The 22,037-nt window shown below is 40.6% G+C and overlaps 2 protein-coding genes across 2 annotated transcripts; one reads left to right on the top strand and one right to left on the bottom strand.

Moving 5' to 3' along the window:
- Positions 1-10,974: 10,974 nt before the first annotated feature.
- cpo (carboxypeptidase O) lies at positions 10,975-14,266 on the bottom strand. Its single transcript, XM_029530852.1, has 11 exons — positions 14,226-14,266; positions 13,883-13,946; positions 13,611-13,712; positions 13,197-13,307; positions 12,991-13,107; positions 12,787-12,880; positions 12,441-12,533; positions 12,071-12,180; positions 11,580-11,664; positions 11,274-11,354; positions 10,975-11,183 (listed from the first exon to the last, which is right to left on the bottom strand). Exons 1-11 carry the CDS (start codon positions 14,264-14,266, stop codon positions 10,975-10,977), a joined length of 1,107 nt encoding a protein of 368 aa, XP_029386712.1.
- A 1,138-nt stretch (positions 14,267-15,404) lies between these two features.
- LOC115062217 (melanoregulin) lies at positions 15,405-18,300 on the top strand. Its single transcript, XM_029530849.1, has 4 exons — positions 15,405-15,548; positions 17,799-17,889; positions 17,974-18,140; positions 18,229-18,300. The coding sequence occupies exons 1-4, from the start codon at positions 15,405-15,407 to the stop codon at positions 18,298-18,300; spliced, it is 474 nt and encodes a 157-aa protein (XP_029386709.1).
- Positions 18,301-22,037: the final 3,737 nt, after the last annotated feature.

Raw genomic sequence — 22,037 nt, 5'->3', positions numbered from 1 at the left:
TTCCTTTTTCCACACTGTTAAAAAAGAGCAAATAAAGCTCTGTCCAAGAACTGAGTCATTCTTTGTAATATTAACTTGGTTACTCTGTGTTTGATTTCAGAATTAGTCTTGATGAAAGGCTGTGTCTGCTTCCATCATTATCCAGTCAATGAGAAAAATATTGGTTTTCCTCAGTGAAGCTTCATGTCCAGAAAGTAAAGATATAAAGAATTAAGATCTGCAACCTATTTTCTAGTCACATTAATGTGAAGACTAAATCACAGACGCAGAACTACACACAAACACCAACTGTGTCAGGAGATGTCCATCAGGGCATTTGGTGTTTTCTCTCAGAGTATTAGTGCAATATTGCCTATTTCCTGTTTTGATGGCAAGTCATGTTTCAGGCAGACAGAGACACAGATGGCCTGGTCACCTCGTGGTGATGGTCTATGACTGGTGAGATTGCTGTGTGGTCTCTGTTAGTTTGTCTGCTTTTCTCACTCTATTCCAATGTAATGCTCTAACCACCCACTTCCTCTGTATCCTGCCCTCTGCTCTCTGTGTTGCTTTATCACTTGGTGCATGAACAGGAAAAAAGGATGCAAGTTATTTTCATAGTTATCTCATGTGGAGAATGTCGGGTCAAAATTCTGTGTCAAGTGGGACATAGAAGGAATGAGTCTTTTCTCATTTCAAGGTTCAAGAAGACGCAATTGTTCATGGATGAAAAAAAAACTGTCAGTCATGAAGGTTAAAAAAAAAACAAAACAATTTTATTATCACAGTTGGCTATCTGGGCAAAAGGAGACAGGGGAAACTATTCATGCTTGATAATGGCACATGTGACAGGATTTAGAAATAGACTAGATTACAAAAACTAATGAGGAAAAGATTTTCAGCACATTTCTACATGTGTAAAACACTAGAGAGGAAACTGGCTGCAGTCAGAAAGTTCATCCTGGTTAAGTTGATAAAATAAATCACCCTTGCACTCATGTGGTAACTGGTGAGAGCTAGGACATGAGAAACATGTTTTTACAGGAGCACCACACCTACATGTATGCACATCAACATATCCTCTACCACCCAGCTTCGGAAATCAAATCAGTAACTGTGGAGGCACCTTAATTATTGCATGATCTACCACCGATGAAAATACCATTAGATTTCCAATCATATGTGATAGTGTGGTGGAAGAAGTGCTGGCACAAATAAATAATAATACAGAAACATGTTCACTCACAAACGCACAAAATGAGATAGGAAATGAAAAGTAAAACTTATATAAATGTGCTGAAACCTTGTTTTATATCACAGTAACCACTAAATAAAGAACAATCTCTATTTGATTAACCAAACTGCTTTATCAAGACTGTGTCTGTGTGAAAGCTGAGTGAGAGAGCTGAATACTTGTATACTATGTTTTGCTTTCATACTCACAATTTTTTATTCACCCTCTCTACCTCAAGAAACTTTGTTCCCAGCAGTGTAGACAAATCTTTTCAGCTGAAACTCTGATAAAGTTTATTTTGTATTCTGCCAGTTCTGTACCAAACAGATAAAGTTGGACATAGTGGTGCTTGAAGCTACTATAAGGCTGAATGTTCCCCTTAGCAAGAGTGGAATTTCCAGTCAGCCACAGGCACCAAAGATAGTGTGGCAGCTTTGGTGCTTTTGGTAGTAATTACAGGATCTTGTCCCCACTTTTCCTTTAGCAAGACACTGATCATCAAATTGCCACTGATGGCCATACCAGCACTTGGCATTGCAGGCTGTGAGGTAATCGATGGTCGGGAGCACAAAAAAACTAAAGGAAAATCCAAGGTTGGACTTGTGTCCAGAAGTGTGAGAAGCCTTGAAGAGTCCAAACGCATACTAATGGATATCACGTTCACGTTTGTCATATGAGGTGATGATACTTATTTTACTGAGCTTAATGGGCCAAAACATACATCATTCATTCATTCACTCATCTTCTACTGCTTATTCACTTCCAGGGCCGTGGGGGGCGGGGTCACCCTGGACAGGTCACCAGTCCATCACAGAGACCAACAACCACTCACCACCAAAAACATATATATTATATATAATTACGCAGGTTATCATTTCTAATGTGAGGTTTCTTAGTTCTGTGATGGTAACACATGAACACAGAAGCAGGTGAGTCTGGTTTGACTTCGAGCCTGCTGGACTCTTTGCCGTATGTCATTTCCCCTCCCACTTTCAATAATTCCTATCTAATGAAAGTGTGAAATGCCTCCCCAAATAACTTTAAGAATAATTCCTTACAGTGCACAGCATTAGGTTGCATCTCCTTTTGAACACTGACGCAGTTAAGAGGAAAGAAAGAAGGGCGGAAGGAAGGAAGGGAGGGAGCTTGTGCTGTCTACTGTTCTATCTCTTGGGGACCTTGACATAATGATGATTTGAAATATGGCTACTCCACTTCCTCTGATTTGTTTCTCTTTGGCATCAAATTCTTTCCACTAATTTTGTCTGGGTTTTTGTTTTCATGAGTTCCCTCCCTTTGCCTGTCTGCCAATCAGCTTCAATCATTTCCGTTATTCAACATCACACATACCAACATACACTGACATTCACACATATCCACCAATCATCATGGTCTGCTAGTATGATGATCATGTGTCGTCCCCGGTCCGACTTGTTATTGATCACCAGTTGTAATGATCAGGAAATGCGGATGATGGTCCCACCCTCATTGATTAGGAGTGACAGTTAAAAAGCATGGCATAATTCGCATTGATTGTCAGTGACAGTGTGTAAAAAATTGTGTCATCTATATTGATTAGCAATAAAAATATGTGGCGAAGATGTGTCATGGGTCCACAGCCCACAGCCCTCTCACACACACTTCTATCCATCATGTGAATGTGTGTGGCACAAGTGGACAAAGGTGCTGGAGGAGGACCTTCCACAACTTAAAGCATGAGAGAGTATCAAGAGGGAAACATACTGACATATGGGGGTATCATGTTAGACACGCTCTGCGTTGAAAGGAAAACAGCACTGAAGGTCTTTTCCCACTTACATCCATGTAATAAAGTGGAGCAGACAAATAGAGCTAGTTCTTGCAAGAATCTCAGCACTTGCAGAAAAAAAAAACAAAAAAAAAAACAACAACACAAGATTTCTCCTCTTTTAATTTTTAAAGCCTGGAAGTTGATCCCTGGCTGCCTCCTGTTTGAGTCACTGAAAGTTTCTGATGGTTTATATGGATTGTCTAACCCTAACAAATGCATACTTAAGCCTGAATAAACACTTTATTGTCATTTCCTTTAGCTGTCCGTAATTAACATTTCAACAAGGCCTTCATTGTTGAAACATTATAGGAAGCGTCTAGTCAAAATTAATCACAACAAAGTACAATGAACTCTGTGAAACTATCGAATGTCTATCAAAGGTTTTTTCTAGCTACTCCACAGAATTCCCTGCGAAACACTGAAACAGAGTGGTCAGTGTCATATATCCCTTGGTGCCTTGGTCCCTATTGATCGAAGACTGAAATAGTCTGTGAAATTACTGCTTTAGGGTTCCAACAATATCACTGTGGCTGTTTGATTTGACGAGCTTGAACTGGGGAAAAAAAGGATATAAAAATGGGTTTTTTGAAAATAGTCTAAACTCTTTTCCTCTATCAAATCATTATGTTAATAAATCTTAGGCTGAATTTTAAAACTCACCTCAGCTAGGTAGCATGAAATAACTTGTTTTATAGGTAAATATTGTTTCCTTCTGACTCCACTAGATTTCTATGAAGAACTCGTTACATTTGCATTAGAGAACTCCCTTCATGGAGAGGAAAGGTGATCAGCTGCAGCTGTGCACCACAAGCCATGGCTTCGGCAGGCAATGGAGAGAAAGCTGCTCCTGCTCTCTCTGATAGTCCGTGGCCACACCTGAACTCCATGATTGGAGCGACAGGGTTAAAAAAAAGATGCTTATTGCTTTTGTTGTTTGTTACATTTGGATTTGACGTGCTGGCTTCCTCCCTGCTGTGTCCAACCTGTCTCACAAGGTAAACACAGCCCTGCCTGCCTCTGCTGCCTGTGAACGGCTTTTTAGTGCAACTGGGTGCAGCTTCGCTCCAAGACGGGGAAGAATTATTTCCCACAACTTTGAAAACCAGCTTCTGCTGAACTTAACAAGAACTTCCAATTTGAGCAGTAGACTAGAAGGAGGAGAGGAGAGAAATGCAGAGGAAAAACTGCACTTATTGTACTGTTACCCAAAATTGAACGATATGTCTTTGGCTTTCGGTTCAGTTCACAGAGGTTTTGTCACTGAGCCAAGACGCTTATGATAGCTTATTTTATTTAACATTTTGATTTTCAATAGGGCTGGTTTTCTTTTCATTAAAAGAACAAGATAGTGCTGGTCCGTTTCTATAGCAGCGGTCTCCAACCCCCAGGCCGCGGACTGGTACCAGTACCGGTCTGTGGGTCTTTTGAACCGGGCAGAAAGAATAAACAACTTGCATTATTTATGTTTTCTGTATTATCTGAATCTGAACTGTTTTATTCTGAAAAATGACCGAATTCTCTCTGTTACATCCGTCTATGACTCACTCTTGACGCATGTCAAGACGTTTCAGTCACGTGATACATTATCGCAAAATTAAACCCACAAGATAGCGAAATGATTAAAAAAGGACAGTTTCTTTGTGAAGGGGAAAAGGCCCAGTGAGGAGACAATAGAAGAGCCTGCCACTTCCATGAAAAAAGCTGCATTTAGGTTTGGGGTCAGGGGGCAGAGAGGATGTTACTCATGTTATGTTGTTGGCGCGATGTTACGACGCTAATAAAGTTCCAGGTGAGTACACAGTGGATTCACGTTTATTATGAAATTTAGAAAATAGCATCATTTTAGTATCATAGTATCATTTTATTTTGTTGCATTTATCCGCCATACCTTAAAGGACGGTCCATGGAAATATTGTCTAAAGTTAAACCGGTCCGTGGCGCTGGGGACCGCTGTTCTATAGGATGTGCTTCTTATTCAGAATTTTGATTCAGTCAAATTAGTTAATGCACACAGACTTGAAACCTGAAAACGTGATCTTTGTGAATCACAAGGAACCATTCAAGATCAAGTTGATCGACTTCGGCAACTCACAGCAGCAAAATGGAGGTTGGACTGATGATGCAGACTGCTTCATTTAGAGCTCCAGAAGTAAACCTGGGACTCCCCTTGTCCGAATCCATTGATATGTGGACAGTGGGCTGCACCCTGGCGTTCCTGTACTTTGGTGCCAACCTCTTCCCTGGGCATTTTTCATTTGGGATGGCTCCACAGGGCTGAGACTAAGGACACCATGGGAGTTCAAGGAGGTGACTGGTGACAAGCCAGAGATTTATAAAAGGCCGGAACTCTGCCCGAAACTTAAGGCATGCCATAATGAACTATACACCAACAAAAGACCATGCTGAATATGAGGACAGGAGGACGTTTTTAGACTTTCTGACAGAGCCGACAAAGAGTCAAACAAGTCCCCTAGATAAACAGAAAGCAGCTGTCCTGATGGGACCAGAGACACAGCCTCTCCAGCCAAGGAACAGCCGGACAGCTTTGTTCTACACAACAACGACCATCCAAACAACCGCCATGTGCCAGTTTCCAGTGACGATGCAGGCCCATCAGCTGACTCTGCACCAACCGATGGAGGAACCGCTGTCAACCAAATTGACGCTGATGCCATCAAGACAGAACGTCGCCACTACAATGCATTTTTTTCTGCAGAGTGCAGAAGACACTGACTTCCATCTTTAGACTGAGAAAGAAGTGATCCAACTCAACTACCCACTTACCAACTGCTGCCCCCCCCCCCCCACAGTAACCAATGAAAACAACAGTAATTGAAGCTGCAAGAAACAATCAACGGGCCAGGGGCCATACCACTTTCTGAGTTTTAGGGCATGTTTAGGCTACTAAGAAGGTTCTTGTTTAGGTGAAATAATAAAGACAAAATCCAACAGATTCAATAGGGCTCTCACAATGTCGAGTCACAAGCCAAAATAAAATATTGTAAGGCTCCCTTAACTTGACAGGCGAAGGGCAGAATCTGTTTTGTGTACATTAATGATATCGTTTTCTTGAGGACGCAGGAGCAGCATCTGTTGGACCTTGAAGCTGTGTTCCAGGAGCTGCATGAAGCAAATCTGACCCTCAACGTAAAGAAGTGTAATCTTCTGGAGAACCAGCTCACCTTTCTGGCTCATATGGTTTCAGGGAAAGGAGTAGAGGTGGATCCAGAGAAGATCCAAGCCATCTCTACCTACCCGGCACCCACAAATCTGAAGGGCCTCCAGAGGTTTCTAGGAATGGTGGGCTGGTACCACAAGTTCATACCCAGGCTGGCAGACACCATGTAACCTCCAGAAAAAAGCAGTGCCAGGTGAACACCTCCAGGGGGTCCTGCAGTCCCTCCCAGTACTCGCTCAGCCTAGACTGCACCTAGGGTTCCAGGTTCATTGTGATTCCAGTGATGTGGGGTTGGGAGCTGTCTTGGTGCAGAACGTGGAAGGAGAGGAGCATGCCATCGCCTTCGCTTCCAGAGCCCATCATGGAGCAGAATTGAGGTATTCCACCTCAGAAAAGGAATGTCTGGTGGTGGTATGGGCAATAGAAAAATTGAGGCATTATCTGGAAGGAGAACTCTTCGATGTGTTCACAGATTACAGTGCTCTGGCCTGGGCCTTCAAATGTCCTAAGACCTCATCACGGCTGACAAGATGGACTTTGAGGTTGCAGGCATTCTCCTTTTGGGTCATTATAAGAAAGGTTGCTGTACTGTGGTCCCGGATGCCCTTTCACGTGCCCCTTCTACAGACGGAGGAAACGTGTGGGTAGCCATTGCCAGGTCTCCCTGGGCTGATCTGCCCAGTACCCTGTGGGACATTGGAATGGCTCAGCAGTCTGATACCATCTGCCAAGAGCTAGAGCAGGACATAGATCAGCCCAAACCCGGTCGCATCCAATATCAACAACAGCAGGCGGTGTTGTATCGGGGAGTCCCTTCAATGCATGGAGGATTTAACTATCAGGTCACCGAGTTTCTGGCTTACTTCCATGATAGCCCGCTTGGGGGTCATTTGGGAAGGATGAAGACACTGCTCAAGATTCTGGACGTGGCTTGGTGGTCCAGTGTCCGCCGGGATTTATGGAGTCACGTCCCGCTCTTGCCATACTTGCCAGCAGTACAATGGTTCCACTGACAAGCTGGCCGGGCTCCTTCAGACCCCTGACATCAGAGCTCCAGGGGAGATGATAGGAGTTAATTTCATGGGTGCTTTCCCACTCAGCAAATCCCAAAATACAGTTCTGATGGTGGTAGTGGACCATTCTAGCAAGTGGGTGGAGCTGTTTGCGCTCAGGGATGCTAAAAACACCACAAGTCTGTCAAATCCTTAAAAATGACATATTGAAAGGTTGAAAGACGTGTGGGCGTGGCTAAAACCAGACAAGCCAAAAATTATAATGTACGGTGCAAAGAACACTTTTTAACTGTACACTTTGTAGTTGGAGATTTGGTCTGGGTTAGGTCCCATCCACTGTCTAAGGCCTCGGACAACTTCTCTGCCAACTTGGCACCCAGATGGTCACGGCCTGTCAGGGTAGAGAAGAGACTACGTCCTGTTAATTACAGGGTGCAGTGGTTAACTGATAAGACAAGGGTGGACACCATAAATATGGTAAATATGAAGCCAAATTATGGTCCAGAGAAGTCGCTGGCTGGGGGGCGGGGGTGTAAGGCTCCCCTGGCTCCACCTTTATTGACAGGTGACAGATGACAAAGTTAGGACTTAAATGTTTATGCCAATTTCATTTTGTTATCATGACGTCACCATCAATAGTTAATGATGTGTTTTATCCCAGGGTTTGTGTGGACCGTATTATTTTCTTAATTATTGCCATTGTAGTATTTCTGTTCTTTTTCTACCTGTGTTACCGGAGATTATAAAAAGGGAAATGACGGGGAAACAGGGGCGGGTTTTTTTGGTGGTTGGCAGGATCTGCTGCAGCGTGTCTCCTGTGGAGTTTTATGTGTTGGATTACGTTTCTCCTTCAGGCTGTGGGTCTGATCTGCGCTGCCGACAGGACTGTGTGACTGCGACACATGGCCACAAGTATTCAGACCGTTCGCTGTTTGCTAACTCAGCTGCTGTCCATTTCTTCTGATCATCCTTGGGATGGTTCTACACCTCCATTGTTGTCCAGCTGTGTTTACTTGATTGGGAAAGGAACACACCTGTCAGAGCAGATAGTTTTTATTTAAGCACAGCACAGTACAGCGCAGTATAAAAGTTATCGTTCTAGGCTAAGCTAGCTGCTATAGTTTCCTAAGGTCTGATGTTTTCCCCTCCCACTGAAAGGTGTGTGTGAGAGATGGAAGAGGCTGTAATGATTTCTATAATGCAGGTATGTGAGCTCCACTTTATTTTTGTGAAGTTACATAGTTTATTTTGTATTATTTGTGTTGATATTTTTAGGCATATTGCATGTTCATATCACTATTATTGGTGTAATGTTCATCTATAATACTAAAAACCGCAGCCAACGGTCGGACGAAATAACATTCAAAGCAATATTATATAACTATATAAAAATAATGAGATGTACACGATTTTGTTTAAACGGACTGTGTCGCTGGTGGCCACCGGACTTGCAATTACCGTAAATTCGAGCGAATTTTTCGCTGTTGCAGACCTGCCAGCGGTTTCTGAAAGCTGGGAAGTTGCGCTTCACAGTAAACACAGGGACATTACGGTAATTCCACTCGTGCTGTTGCCAGAAGTGAATCAGTTCCTGCGTTGTTAACAGTTAACGCATTCTGCAGTAAACTGCCGGGAATTGAAGTTTATCAGTGAGCAAATGAGCAAAAGAACAAAGACAAGCAGTCCTGACAGGACAGGCCTGTACCTGCAGAGCTTCTAACCACTAATCTGAGAAACAGAGTGTAGATTGTGATGCCCTTTCATTTTCCTTGTAAACAGATTCAGAACTGGTGGTACACGATCATTTAAAATGGAAGCCTCTAACCAAGAATACCTTTTTTTTTTTTTCCTTTTTCCCAGTTAGATTTACCTTTCACCATTCGTTCTCGGTTACTCTTTTGTGAATCACCTACTCTGTTCCCCTCTTCACCTTGCTCTACAATGAAGAGGAGAGCAGGCTAATGTAGAGCCTACATCATTGCTTCTGTGCCCTCTCATTGGCCTCCTGAACTGCTAACGTTAGTCCCACCATGCAGTCCTCTTTTTCTTCTTCCAACATGAGCAGATTTGATTATTTTTTTTCCCCCCTTCTTCTGTCTCCCTCTCTTGTGATTTTATGTCCACAGTGTGTTTTTTCCTGTTACCTTGATGAGCGCTCACACACATACACATACCAGTAGATGGATGAGCTGATGATAACAAAACCAGCCAGACTTCACTGTGAATCATAATCACCTTCAATCTGTGTCTGAATCCCTGCCCAGTTCTTCTCTTCCTATGTGTGAATGTCATGAAGCTCTGCTCTGCTTCACCAAGTCTGTGAGTGTCTTCTAGAAAGTGTAAGTGATGGAGATAGCATTTTTCCCCGAGGGCCTGTATATGACTCTGTTTTTGTATGTGTGCTGTTTTTGTGTGTCAGTGTGTCTGCTTAATATTCTCTTGGTCCCCTGGTGTTTGACCCGGCTTTCTGTTCTGTTGAGGTTTCATGTGAGTTGGAATATAATTCTATTTCCACTGCTGCTCGAATAGAACATGCACACACAGACACACTTTTAGGGAGAAGCCATCAGGGTGACTGGTCCATCACTCACCCTCACATAAGGTATTCAACTGCAGTATGTCAATGTCACATTGTGTGTGTGTGTGTGTGTGTGTGTGTGTTTCTCTGGATAACTGGTGATCTGGCAGTCATTGAGGTAGTAGGGGGAAATACACAGTGGAAATATAAATCTCATAAAGACAGAAAGAGAGAGGAATGGTTTTAAAGTTCTCAACAGAAGCCCTCTCCTCTATACATTTTCCAAATATTAAAAAAAAATTAACTTTTGGGAGAAGTTCAGGCTCGAAGTTGGGCGTGTTTACAGGGAGGCTGGGGAGGGCGTTGTTCACCCAGAGGAATCATTGGCCTATCATACAAAAACTCATGCTCGTACCATTATAGCTATTATTTGAGCATTTCTAATTTTCTGTAGGCCATTTCGAAGGCGTGGGTGTGCTTAGTCAGTTCTCCTCCTTCACATTAATACCAAGCCACGACACTTCTTCACACATGATTAAGTGAAGTACTACATTTAAATTTCATCCCAGTACAATATTGATATGAATCAGGTTTTCCAGAAATGTCTTGAGTTCTGGCAATATTTTATTTTGCATTGATTTGCCCCACACCCCTCCATTACTAATGACTTAAAAGAAGCATTGGTAAAACAGACAAAATGCCAATCTCCTCCATTTTACAGTATAAAACAATGCGTGTTTTTAGAGATGGTTGATCTAATGTGGAACTGGAAGTGATGGGAATCAGATGTGAGGACAACACAAGGAAATTGTTTAAGTTGAAGCAGGAGGTTTATGTTTGCATAAACTTAATCAGTCATGTGATACAGATAAGGAAAATGAAGTTAATTAAAGTATAACAGTGGAAAGAAGCCCACATTCATTAAAGTGTGATGTGTTAAACAAAGCAATGCTGCCCCCTGCTGTCAGAAGCTTGCAAACGTCACTACCATGTGCCTCAGATTTTCTTTCTTTGGTCAGTTTGCTGTTGCTAAAATCAAAATTCATACATCATTAATAGCAAATTTAATATTAAAAAATACAACATTGGAGATAGGATAGATTACACTGCATAACTCTAAGATTAAATATTGATGAAAGCTCCTTCATGACATCTGAACTTTGTGAGAGAGATTTGAGCCTCCAGCATCTCTTTTCTGCCCAACTGGTGACCCAGCTCTTTCTGATCGAATTGTTCATCATCTTAGACTGCAGTGTGTAGCACAGCTATAAGAGTGCTCCAAATCATCATAGTAACCCCAGAAACAGTCACTGTGGCAACAGCAGTGTCAGGGAGAGAGCCGTTGGTGAAAGGCTTGTCATGGACATATGTGATGATGGAGAGAGCTCCTGCATACGCCTCCTCACAGGCTGGCTGGATCTGCTCCTCTGGGAGCAGATGGCCGAACTCACCTGGAGCATCATTCAATAATCAAATTATTATGCCACTACATTATGTTTGGCTAGGTATTGCATTGAGCATGTTGTTAAAAATGAACCCACCTTTGTCCCTCAGCTCAAAGGTATACGAGAACGGGATGCCAATGAGACGAGCCCAGTCACGACTTGAACCCGAATTTGGATCTGATGGCCACGGAGGGACAGAGAGCGATGAAGAGGATGAAGAACAGGAGGGATAGGTAGTAAATTACTTTCATTTTAACTGTATGCCGTATTAGAAGGGCGACTTGTGAAAAAGCAAATGATACAAATCAACAACATCTAAGGCAGATCAGCCATATCACAATCACTGAGTGAGAAAACAAGGACAAAAAGGAACGGGTTAGATCAGATCAGTGTGAGTCTTACAAAGAATCTGTGGAGATGTCCCGACAGTGTAGTTCATTCCATGCACCTTCTTCATCTCTACTGCTGCAGCCTGGCCGACTGAAACCTGCACAGTACACACTTAATGTATGCTGTTTTCACCTCAGTTAGAAATACCTTATTAGTCCCCAGGAGATATTTGGTTTGTTACAGGTGCCCCGCAATCAAAATAGAAATATTGCCAGAAATATGTTCATACTTATGTAAAGTACAAAGTAAAGATAAGTAAAGTATCGGCCTATGGGTGTATAAGATTACATGGGAATAGGAAAATATAAAGAGTCCAGTGTATGCAGATAAGTATTAAGTTTTGTTGTTGTTACTATTATTGATTAACAGTGTTTATTGCAGAGTAGGAGTCTGATGGCCCCTGGCAGGATTATTTTCTGTGATGGTCAGTGCTGTATCTGATTTGGGATGAGTCAAGGTCCACCACTGTGCTCAGTGAAATATTCACAGGAATGTACACACACCAGCTCGTCGTAGTTGGGTGCAGAGATGTGTGGGTGGCCATATGGCAGGAGTAGAAGCTGTCCAGCAGAGTGAATAGTGAGGAAACACAGAATCTGGTCAACCATCCTACCTAAATATAAGAAGCAGGACAACAGGATTAATGTCAGGAAGACAAAACAGCATTGACCTCTTAAAGGTATAACTCCTAAGTTAATAGAATCAAAACCACAGCAGCACCTTAGTAAGGGTAGGGGATAAAGGGGTGTCATTTCTATTTATATATTTTCACTTTTTTCATTGTGCCGGAACATGTAATTCACAACACTTGAAAAATACTATTCAGATTTCTAAATAATGTATTGTTTTCTAAGTAATTTCATAGGTAGTTACCAACAAAGTCCATCACAGCTTTCACCTCTGGTTCTGACCCTGGTGATGTCCCACAGTAAGTGTTTGCACAACTGTCAAATGACACACCTACAGCTGAGGAGAGAAACACCAACATCAGTACAACATCACACATCTAGTTAAAGTCCATGAATAGAGTATATGAAAAGTAATTCTGAAATGTGAGTTTTATGAGACCACGTCTCTCTGATGCTATATAATACTTAATTAGGACTTTTGACAGGGATGTATTAACTCTTTGTCCTCTTATGTTAACTTGTGGCTGTGTAGTCACATTGCACATGGGTAACCAGTTGTAGTGCTATCATGTTGACACGATGTAACTCACTTCCCCAGTTGGCATTAAAGTTTCTGTTGAGGTCAACACCATAACAGTCACTCCCACCTGGTGGGAGGGAACGAGATTTTCTCCACAGGCGAGTCTGCATAAAAAAACAGAGACAAGTGTGATTTGACATTAGATCGAGACAGTCACTCAGTAATAAAACAATAAGTCAGGAGTTAACAACAATGAAATTTAAGAAAGACTCACACTTTCATTGGCCCAGGTGAATATATATCCATCCACATTAATTACAGGAGTAACATAGATGTCGAGGTTCTGCAACATCTCTTTAAGCTTCTTATTGGTTTTATACGAGTCTACAATCTGAATAGAAGAGCGATTTCACACACACACGTCAGAATATACTTGCACACAGAGTGATGCATGAATAAGTGATGTCTGGGTGTACACACCTCTTTCACAAACCACTGGCAGAAGGCAGGAGCAATCCATTCTCGAGCGTGGATGCCACAATCCACCCAGATCACCTTCTTCTCTTTGCCCTCAGAGTTTTCCAGTCCCAGCTGGAGGAAACACACAACACCACTTGTGGCTGATATACTGTCATTTTATCATTTTCCAAAAAACTCGGAGAATAGGCTGTTGAGTGACAAATTACTTGACAATAATTGAGTAAAAATAAGTTAAAAAAAAAAAACTTTTATAGCCATCTGTTAGCTACAATATAGTTGTTCATGGTTGAACAAGTAGGACTACATCATGTGAGGAATTCAGCAGAGTCCATGTGACCATCAAGGATTTAACACTTTGCTTAAAACATCCCACTTTTTAAGACACACTTGGAAGGTAACAGGAAATGTGAGCACCTTCAACAGTGAAATGTTTCGTCCTTCAATGGTGTGTCCATAGACAGTAGAGGACACTAGCTCTGGGTTTCTTCGCTCCACTTCCTCCATCCACCTGTATATCTGAGTTGCAGTTGAATCAGGATTAGTTTTTCCAGGTTAAGATCCATCTGTACTTTATGATTAAAGTGAAAATTTAAAATAAAGAACAACAATATAAGCCTAAAACCAATTTAGTTTTGGGCTGGATGGATAAAGTATCCAGTCCAGTGCAAACATCAGTTTTTACATACCTCTTCCATGGGGTGATATTTGGTGTAATCATACTTCCATGTTGATTGTAAACCCCCTGCTAGACTGTAAATGTAAAAATGAATAAATTATTTCATTCATTACTTCATTCTAACCCTCAATATGCCTTTTACTTTATTGGACATGATATCAGAAACAGTCATTAAGGATGAAATATGAATAAGTAAGAAAGATGAATGAAACAAGTTGTTTTTGTTTTTTTTGTTGTTGTTTTTTTTGATTTGTCAATCATTAAGGACAAAATGAAAATTGCTTCAATGTAGTTAAGATTGAACACTGACAACACTGTAGTTAATAGTTAAAAGTAATCTCACCACACCTCACCTGTGAGGAGTCCCAAAAATTCCATTTATCACCACCAACATACCCAGTATCCAACAATTAAGTGTCATCTTCGTTTGCTCGTTCTCACTTAAACCTTTTCTGTAAGTGTCCGTCCTCAGATCAGCTACAGTTTCTCTACCTGCTACACCTGCTGCTGTAGCACTAACACTGCTGTCACTGTCACAGCCCCACCAACACCAACATCAGCAGCAGCAGCAGCTGTAAATTTTGATGGGACAGGTGACCTTGTTGCTATGCGGGCAAAATATCATTACCAGCTATCTTTACAGTTTTACACAGCAGTAAATAAATGTCAGGTACGAGAGATTATTATAAATTAGTTATATGTTAACATTTATGAAGTCTCAGTAAAATTATGTAAGTACATAACTATATCACAAGGTACAGTAACAAACTTAGTGCTTGCTTCTTTATGAGTTTAACTTTCCAAAACATTCCTGTTTTTTCTCATGCAAGAATGAATACAGATATTGAGAAGTGCAGAGCAGGGAGTGCACTGTTGCACAGAACCAATTTTAAAGTATGAACTGTGCAGTGAGCCTGTGTTGTGAAAACTATGCCTCTGCCACTGCATTCTGCACTATCAGGAGATGTTGAACAAATGTGCCATTCATCCCCTCAACTACCCTGTGTGTGCGTTGTTGTTGTCACCCTGTTTGGTCTCATGTGGGTAATGTAATTGACAGAGTTCTCATTTAGGCCAGGAGAGACAAGGACAAAAGAGGATGGACATTACAAGATAGCATATTGCTTGGATTTCTACCCGTGGATGTTTGCAAATACAGACCTGTCAGGTTAGAACTACTGGGAGAGACCTGTGTAACTGTAGTAGGATATATCAGGAAACGCAGATATTCATAGTTTAAAGATTTTTTTTTTTTTAGGGGCTAATGGGTGCTAAATATAGCATCTGCTGCTGTCACCACTATCTGAAACACAACCCAGAAGAGAAGAGAGCCATTTTGTGGTAAGACAAACCTAAAGTTCTGCCTTCAATCATTCTCAATCATGACCGTCTTTTGCACTAGTTATTTTCTCCTTCTCAGCATGCGCAGCACCACAGCTTCTGGAAGACCGGGGCTATTATCTAGTGAGTCCAGTGGCAGTGACTCAGAGGAGGAAAGCCTTTTTGGGCCACAGCCTTCAAAAAGGAGCCCGATGGGCAACAAGCAGAGTCAAAGAGAGGTTGCTGATTCACAGGTCAACACAAACATACTCCATGACTCTCCCACCAGGCAAGGATCAGACAGAGAGCTACAGGCTTATATCAGCATGAGAGACCAGGCTGACAAGGCTACTGAGGTGAGACGAAGACAAAATGTTCATGTTGCATATGATATGATGAGCACAAATGATGTGGATAACTACAGATTTCATCGAAAAAAGCTGCCTATTTGTTTATACCCTCTCAAAAGGACATTTTCAGGGTTAATTCAAATGTATAAATGTTTTTCAGTCAGTGTAGAATATAAGAAGCATTTATAGCTACAGAGTACACATTCACAACCATATATGCAGTATATAACATTCTGATTAGATTTAACTTGAACATAAGCTTTGCTAAGACAGTTCCCATTGTAATGCCATTTTTATTCATCCAAATTCCAGCTGATTTGATGTTAATGAATGGAAATTTAAAAGAACCAAACATCACTTCAACATGTAATAGATTCAAGCGTTGACTGAATCCATAAATTTTGTATAATTTGTGCATGTCTGAAGTTCATAGATATTCCTAAGTTAGGAGTTATCATGTTATCACAGCAAATTAATGAAACAGTGACCTAATATAAATCTCAACAGAGAAAAATATGGTACTAATGTCATTCAGTGAAAAACAAATTGTCTTTGTTATTTTTAGGTCACTAACTTATTTTTCTAATCAAGGGAGAAGACATACTGTACACAGGTAGCTCTCAAAGAAGCCTTTGACTCGCATTAGCAAATGAACCTGACCTAGATCGCAAAATAACTTAATATGTATATATCAAATTACCAGAAATCAACTTTGTGTTCCCAGAATAATTAAGAAAAGTGATGCCGAAGTCAGTTTCTAGGCTCCAATATTTACCTCAGTTTATTAATTCAAGGTGCCACAGGCACTCATTCAGAATAACTCCTAAATGATGGCTGATATAATGGCAAACATAATGCCTTAGTAGCTTTGCTTAATTTCTTTCATCAGCCTTTATTGAGGACAAGCAAGGAGGAAGTTTTAGCTGCGTACATTTGCAGCTAAGAATGTGCCTGTGTGCATGTTCTTTAACACCCTTCCCATCACAACTGAAAGCCTAACACAAACCTGATTCTGCTGCTGACCCCAAAACCAAGCTTCTCCTCTTACACACACTCAGTTACCCGATTACAAACTTACTATAGGCAAAACAACTTGACAACTCCTTTAGTAGATCCCTCGCTGGGAATTATTTTTTGACTGTCTCTTTAGTTAATGCTAATTTATATACATAAACTAACTGTTACGACCAGCTTGTTTGGGGAAACGGAAGTAACATAAAAACCCGATGGTAAGGGGTTTTGCTCCAATTATTCCTAAACTGTAAACACAAGTGTTGTCGCTGTTTTACTGATTTTACTGTAATTTGCAAATTGGAGAATACCTATACCAATCATCTCCAGATGAGACACACTGGGACCATGATTTAGAGACTCTACCTATATACACCAGGATTGCAGCTCAGTGAGCCTGACTGATTTCATTTACTGAGCAGAGAGCCTGACCCATCCACCAGAATAGTTTGCTTTAGGCTGTACAGTGAACATATTGTCTAATAAATGAAGCCCTTAATAGAAATGTGGGTCTGGCATTCAAACAGAACCTTCACTGATCCATTCCAGTGATGTTGTTTCTTTTGATATTAGGCCAAACAAATTCAGAATGGGTGCATTAAAAGGTAATTAAGCACTGGAGGGAAAACTAGCCCAGTAAATTAAATAGGACATTAGTGTCCAAAAAGTAAAAATCTATGAAATGTCAGTGACTATAGTATGAGGTTTTGAATGACAAAGCCTTATTTAGTGTGCAAGGCTTTCAATAGAACAGGTCTTTTTCACTCCAAACATTTGTCAAAGCTGTGATGGCTCAGATTTTACTCACAATGTTAACAATCACTCTAATCTGTTCAAGTGTTGCATTAATCCACGAGAGTGTGACAATGACCCTACACGTACATTACCAGCACTTCGAAACTAAAGTTGCAAAATCAAATCCTCCAACCTTTATGCTTATTTTACACCAGTCTCTTTCCTGCTGTGGCATGTTAGCAGCACACTAACATCAGGGTCATTGAGATGTTAATAGAGCAATGTCTGTACGCAGACAGGGTTTGCATTGTAGAATTGTGTGCTATGAAGACTAGTGAGCAACAGATAAAATCAACCAATAATTAGTGTTTATATAGTGCTGCCTCTACTTCTTGCATGACAATGCTGTCTCCATAGAAGTCCTTTCCCCCTTTGCTACCTCCGCCCATTACTTTCCACACAATTGTAAGAAATATTTTGTTCACTTGAAATTTATTATTGTGTTTGTAGGAATGGGAGAAGCTGAATTATGACATACACACTTTACGCTATGCTAGACGAGAGGTGAGATCTCGATGGAGGAAGATCTTGCTACAGCTTGGTGAGATGATTCATCTCCTCTACTGTACTGTGTTGCTTTATCTCAGACTCTCCTGTGTTTGACTTTCCATCTGTCTCTCCTCAGGCTATCAGCTTGAGGTGGATGCTCTGCTGTGTGTGAACAGACAGAGCCAGTTCAATCGAGATCAGGAGCACAGTAACAGTTCTGCTGAGCTGTTGAAACAGCTGCTGGAGCACACCTCTCTGTTCCCACCTGGAACAGGACCCCAGAACAGATACCTTTACATCATGGTACACACACTAATCTGACCTGTTCTTTAATTTTTTTTTTTTTTTTTTTTTGTTTCGCGCTCCTCATTCTCCTCCATCTTTCTCTTAGGACTGCCTTGTGTCACTGGACAGCGCTGAAGACTTTGTCAGACTGGCTAAAGAAAAATATCCAAAGAAATAACACAGAGGCACAATGACAGAAAGAAGAAGATATAAAGGCTTAAAGTTTTAAACAAATACTTTGATTGATGTTGCACAAGTAAACAAATATAATGTGACATACCACATGCATTTAATAGTATTAAACATTAAACACCTTCTATTTATCATCAATCAATCAACACTACATAGGTAAGTAACAATCTTTGTTAAACCTTCCAATATGCTTAAACCATGTTTGTTTTTTGTTTTTTGGTAAGGTATTATAGATCACAGGTCTATTTTCTGGCCATAATAAACATTAGACAGTCTTGTAAAAACATGCCATTAACTGTTGACTCTTGAGTATAACAAAGTGTACTTTTTTTGGTGAAATTTTTCGTGCTTATTTTGTCACTAATAATACTGTAACAACATCAGGGCCTGGAGGCATTCTCTACTTTGGATTTGTTCTGTTTGATGCTGTGTTGGCAGTTTTGTCCACATGGTGGAAGCATTTCATCATGGTGCTGTAATCCTGGGGACTGAAATTCACATATCTTACTCTATAAAACACAATAAATAGTCTCCTCCCAGTGTTAATGCAAAGAAAATATTCAGAATGTGGTCATAGAGAGTAATGTGGACATGGAGGAATAAAGTTGTTCTTAGAAATTTACTTTTAAATGTACTCTTGCTTATTTTTTGGATCAAAGTAGAATCCTTACAAAGTCATACAATGTATTATGATAATGCTGTATTTAGGGGTCCATAAAACTTCTAGGTCTGGACTCTCTGAGCAGGAATTCAGAATTTGTTCACTATAGAGATGATAATGTCTCTCTGCATGTACTGCCTACATTGAATAGCACACATGCATTTACTGCACTGCATGATCTTAAAGTTGAAAGTCTGTGAGAAATGTTCATACGGTTGATGATTGTGGTATGTTGTACACATGATTGGGCTCTCCTGCACACATGCACACAGAATAGGAGAATTTGCTCTGACCCAGATATTGTTCTTTCCAAGGCCCCATCCCAAGTTGGGGAAACAGATGTGGAGCTAAAAGAAGGGAGATGGTGGGGGAGGGGAGCAGCGGCAGGAGAGGACCAATAGTCTGGCAGCACTGAAAGGCATTGTGCTTGCACCTTTTTCTCATTATACCTTTGAGAGTGTGCATGTCCATTTTCGGTCATGTAATTCTGACATCATTCCTTAAAATTTCACTGAAATATTATCACCAGGAATAAGTGAGACAATGATCAGTGCGCCTATTTCAACAGAAACGGGGTGAAAAGTGACATGAAAGCTATAACGAGGCAGATGGAAAAGATTAGAGAAAAGAGAAACATTCATTATTAATAGTTCACTTGAAGGGTCAAAGATTTCACCAAGGACCTCAGTGCCTCTTAGGAAGCAGCACACATGTACTGTTTTGTGTTTGCAAAAATGCCAGTCAGTGGTCTAGTCTGCACTGAATTATGATCACTTACTCAGGGCCACTCATTCAGTGAGTTCTGCTTCTGGTCAAGTATTTTCTAAAAGATTCCAGTGGGGTGTTGCCCACACACCCATTTAGTGGTAAGTGATGGTTTTCTAGTCATAGCTTTGGGTATTACAGTTTATCCACTTCATCTTTATTCTTTCCATCTCAACATTCATTTATATACAGTTCACTTTCGTGTCCAGATAGAAGAGAAGGTATCATTTTCTTGTACAGATCAAATACAAAGCTACAGCCAGAAAACGGTTAATGTAAGGGAAATGGCAAACTTGCAACAAAACACCTAAATCTGTGCACCAGTGTTTCTAAGGCTAATTCATTCACCTACTATATTCTGTTGTTTAACTGTTAAATGAGGGACATACTGTAATACAAAATCAGGTCATAGGGTAAGACTGATTAAAATCTGGCTGGAGTATGTGGGTTGAAGATGTCAAATTAGATTTGGTGATTTTCTCTTTTTCCTCACTTATTTCATGCATTTCCATCTCAGTGGTCTCATACACTGGTAAGTTTGACATGAACCATCTCATATTTAATCCCTTTGAGGCCTGAATATATTTACAATTGTATAATATAGTAAGTTATTAACCTAGCATTGAGGGATTAAATGTGTTATCTCTGCTGCATTCTGAATAGAAGCGTTTTGAAGTGAATTTAGCAATCTGCGTCAAGGGGTTTTAAGAGCAGGGACCCATGACTCATGAGGTCAGGACCTGTATGTTTACATCTAGATATAAAGCACTTAGCCATAGTGACAAATAGTTTACTTACAGTGGTTTAATGTCTCTAATCAAGGATTTGCGATTTGGATTGGAAGGTTTCACCTTTGACTCCAACCAAAAGCCTTGAATCCACTGACTGGATTAACAGATACCAAACAAAAACCAAGTAATAATTACTTGGTACAGATTTCTTTCTAGAATAGTTAGTCCTTAAGTTTGTGTGCTTCTTTAACACTTATTCAGTTTTCACAAACAGGAACCTCCGATTATACACTGAAGCATGAGGATGCCATTAAGTATTAATTCCATGTAATTCCATGACTAACAGCCCAAGGCATTCTGTTACTTTAGCACAAAGCAGGGCGACTCACATTGCTATGAAGTCTTGCATTTTTGTTTTTGTTTGCAGCTTTTCCTCTGGTACAAAAAATACATTTAATGAATGCTTTGTTTTATAACTAAATGTGGGCTGTATGCAAAACTGATTAAACGTCCATCTGCATTGACTTTTTGTGTTCAGAGAGTAATGTAGTGCATTTCACACAAAGAACGTATTGCATTATTAAAACGATGCACAGATGCCGTCATAGTGTTACCATCCAATGGCATCTTCATCTGTGCTGCAGCTCACTTTTGGCCAAATCAAATTAGTCATTAAATACTGAAATACTTGCCATTTTTTAAAAAACAGACCTGGAAATTAATTTGGTTTGTTGACCTGGTTAGCGAAGGTATACTCATAATTTCTTGATTGAATACATTACTCTTAAACAGAAATGGCAATTTAAAGATTCAATTTGCATTTAAAAAAAACTGTAGCACAAACAGTATTTGTAACATATGTTTAGGAAACTGGCTGTGGTGTGCCGACCTGTGTAGGTTTTGTGTCTATGCCATCCTTATTAGGCAATCCAATTTGGCAAAATCAATAATGAAGCATGCTGATTGAGATCCGTAAGGGGTCAATGATTGAACTCTGCAGAAAACCACATGAGAGCAAGGCGAGTCCTTATAAAACAGCAGAACACTGCTACAGCACTACACATACACACACCAGATGGCTTCAGAAACCCTGGGGGCAGGGCAGGGTGTGTTCTACAACATGTCATCAGCAGTGGGTCAGTAATTACACAATTGCACCGATGCTCTTAAAATATCCAAATTTATTCCCCTCAAACTGAACCTGATTAAAGGAGATGAATGTGATTCCCTCAATTTAGGACCGTGTATTGTTGCTGCAGTTGTTATTTATGTGACTGTGTTGTTCCATGGCCTGGGAAGATCACTGCAGTGTGACACCACCTGCTAATAGTAATTTCTAGATAAGTTTATTAAGAAAGTTTGAACCATAAACTAGCACTAATGTTAGACACCATACATCCAGATTTAGCTGTGTGTATAAAGTGTGTTTGTGGGTTACACCTTTCACTGATGAATGTTTAAGTTATCTCACCCAGCTGTTGGGGCCATGCTCCACCCCCTAACCTGCCAAAAACTCCGTTCCTATATATATGTATATATTCCCATGTGTGCTGTCACTGAATGAAC

Source organism: Echeneis naucrates, chromosome 21, assembly GCF_900963305.1.
Source record: "Echeneis naucrates chromosome 21, fEcheNa1.1, whole genome shotgun sequence".
NCBI lineage: Eukaryota > Metazoa > Chordata > Actinopteri > Carangiformes > Echeneidae > Echeneis > Echeneis naucrates.
The sequence above is the reverse complement of the archived record's forward strand: the minus strand, read 5'-3'. Positions and strand labels throughout refer to the sequence as shown.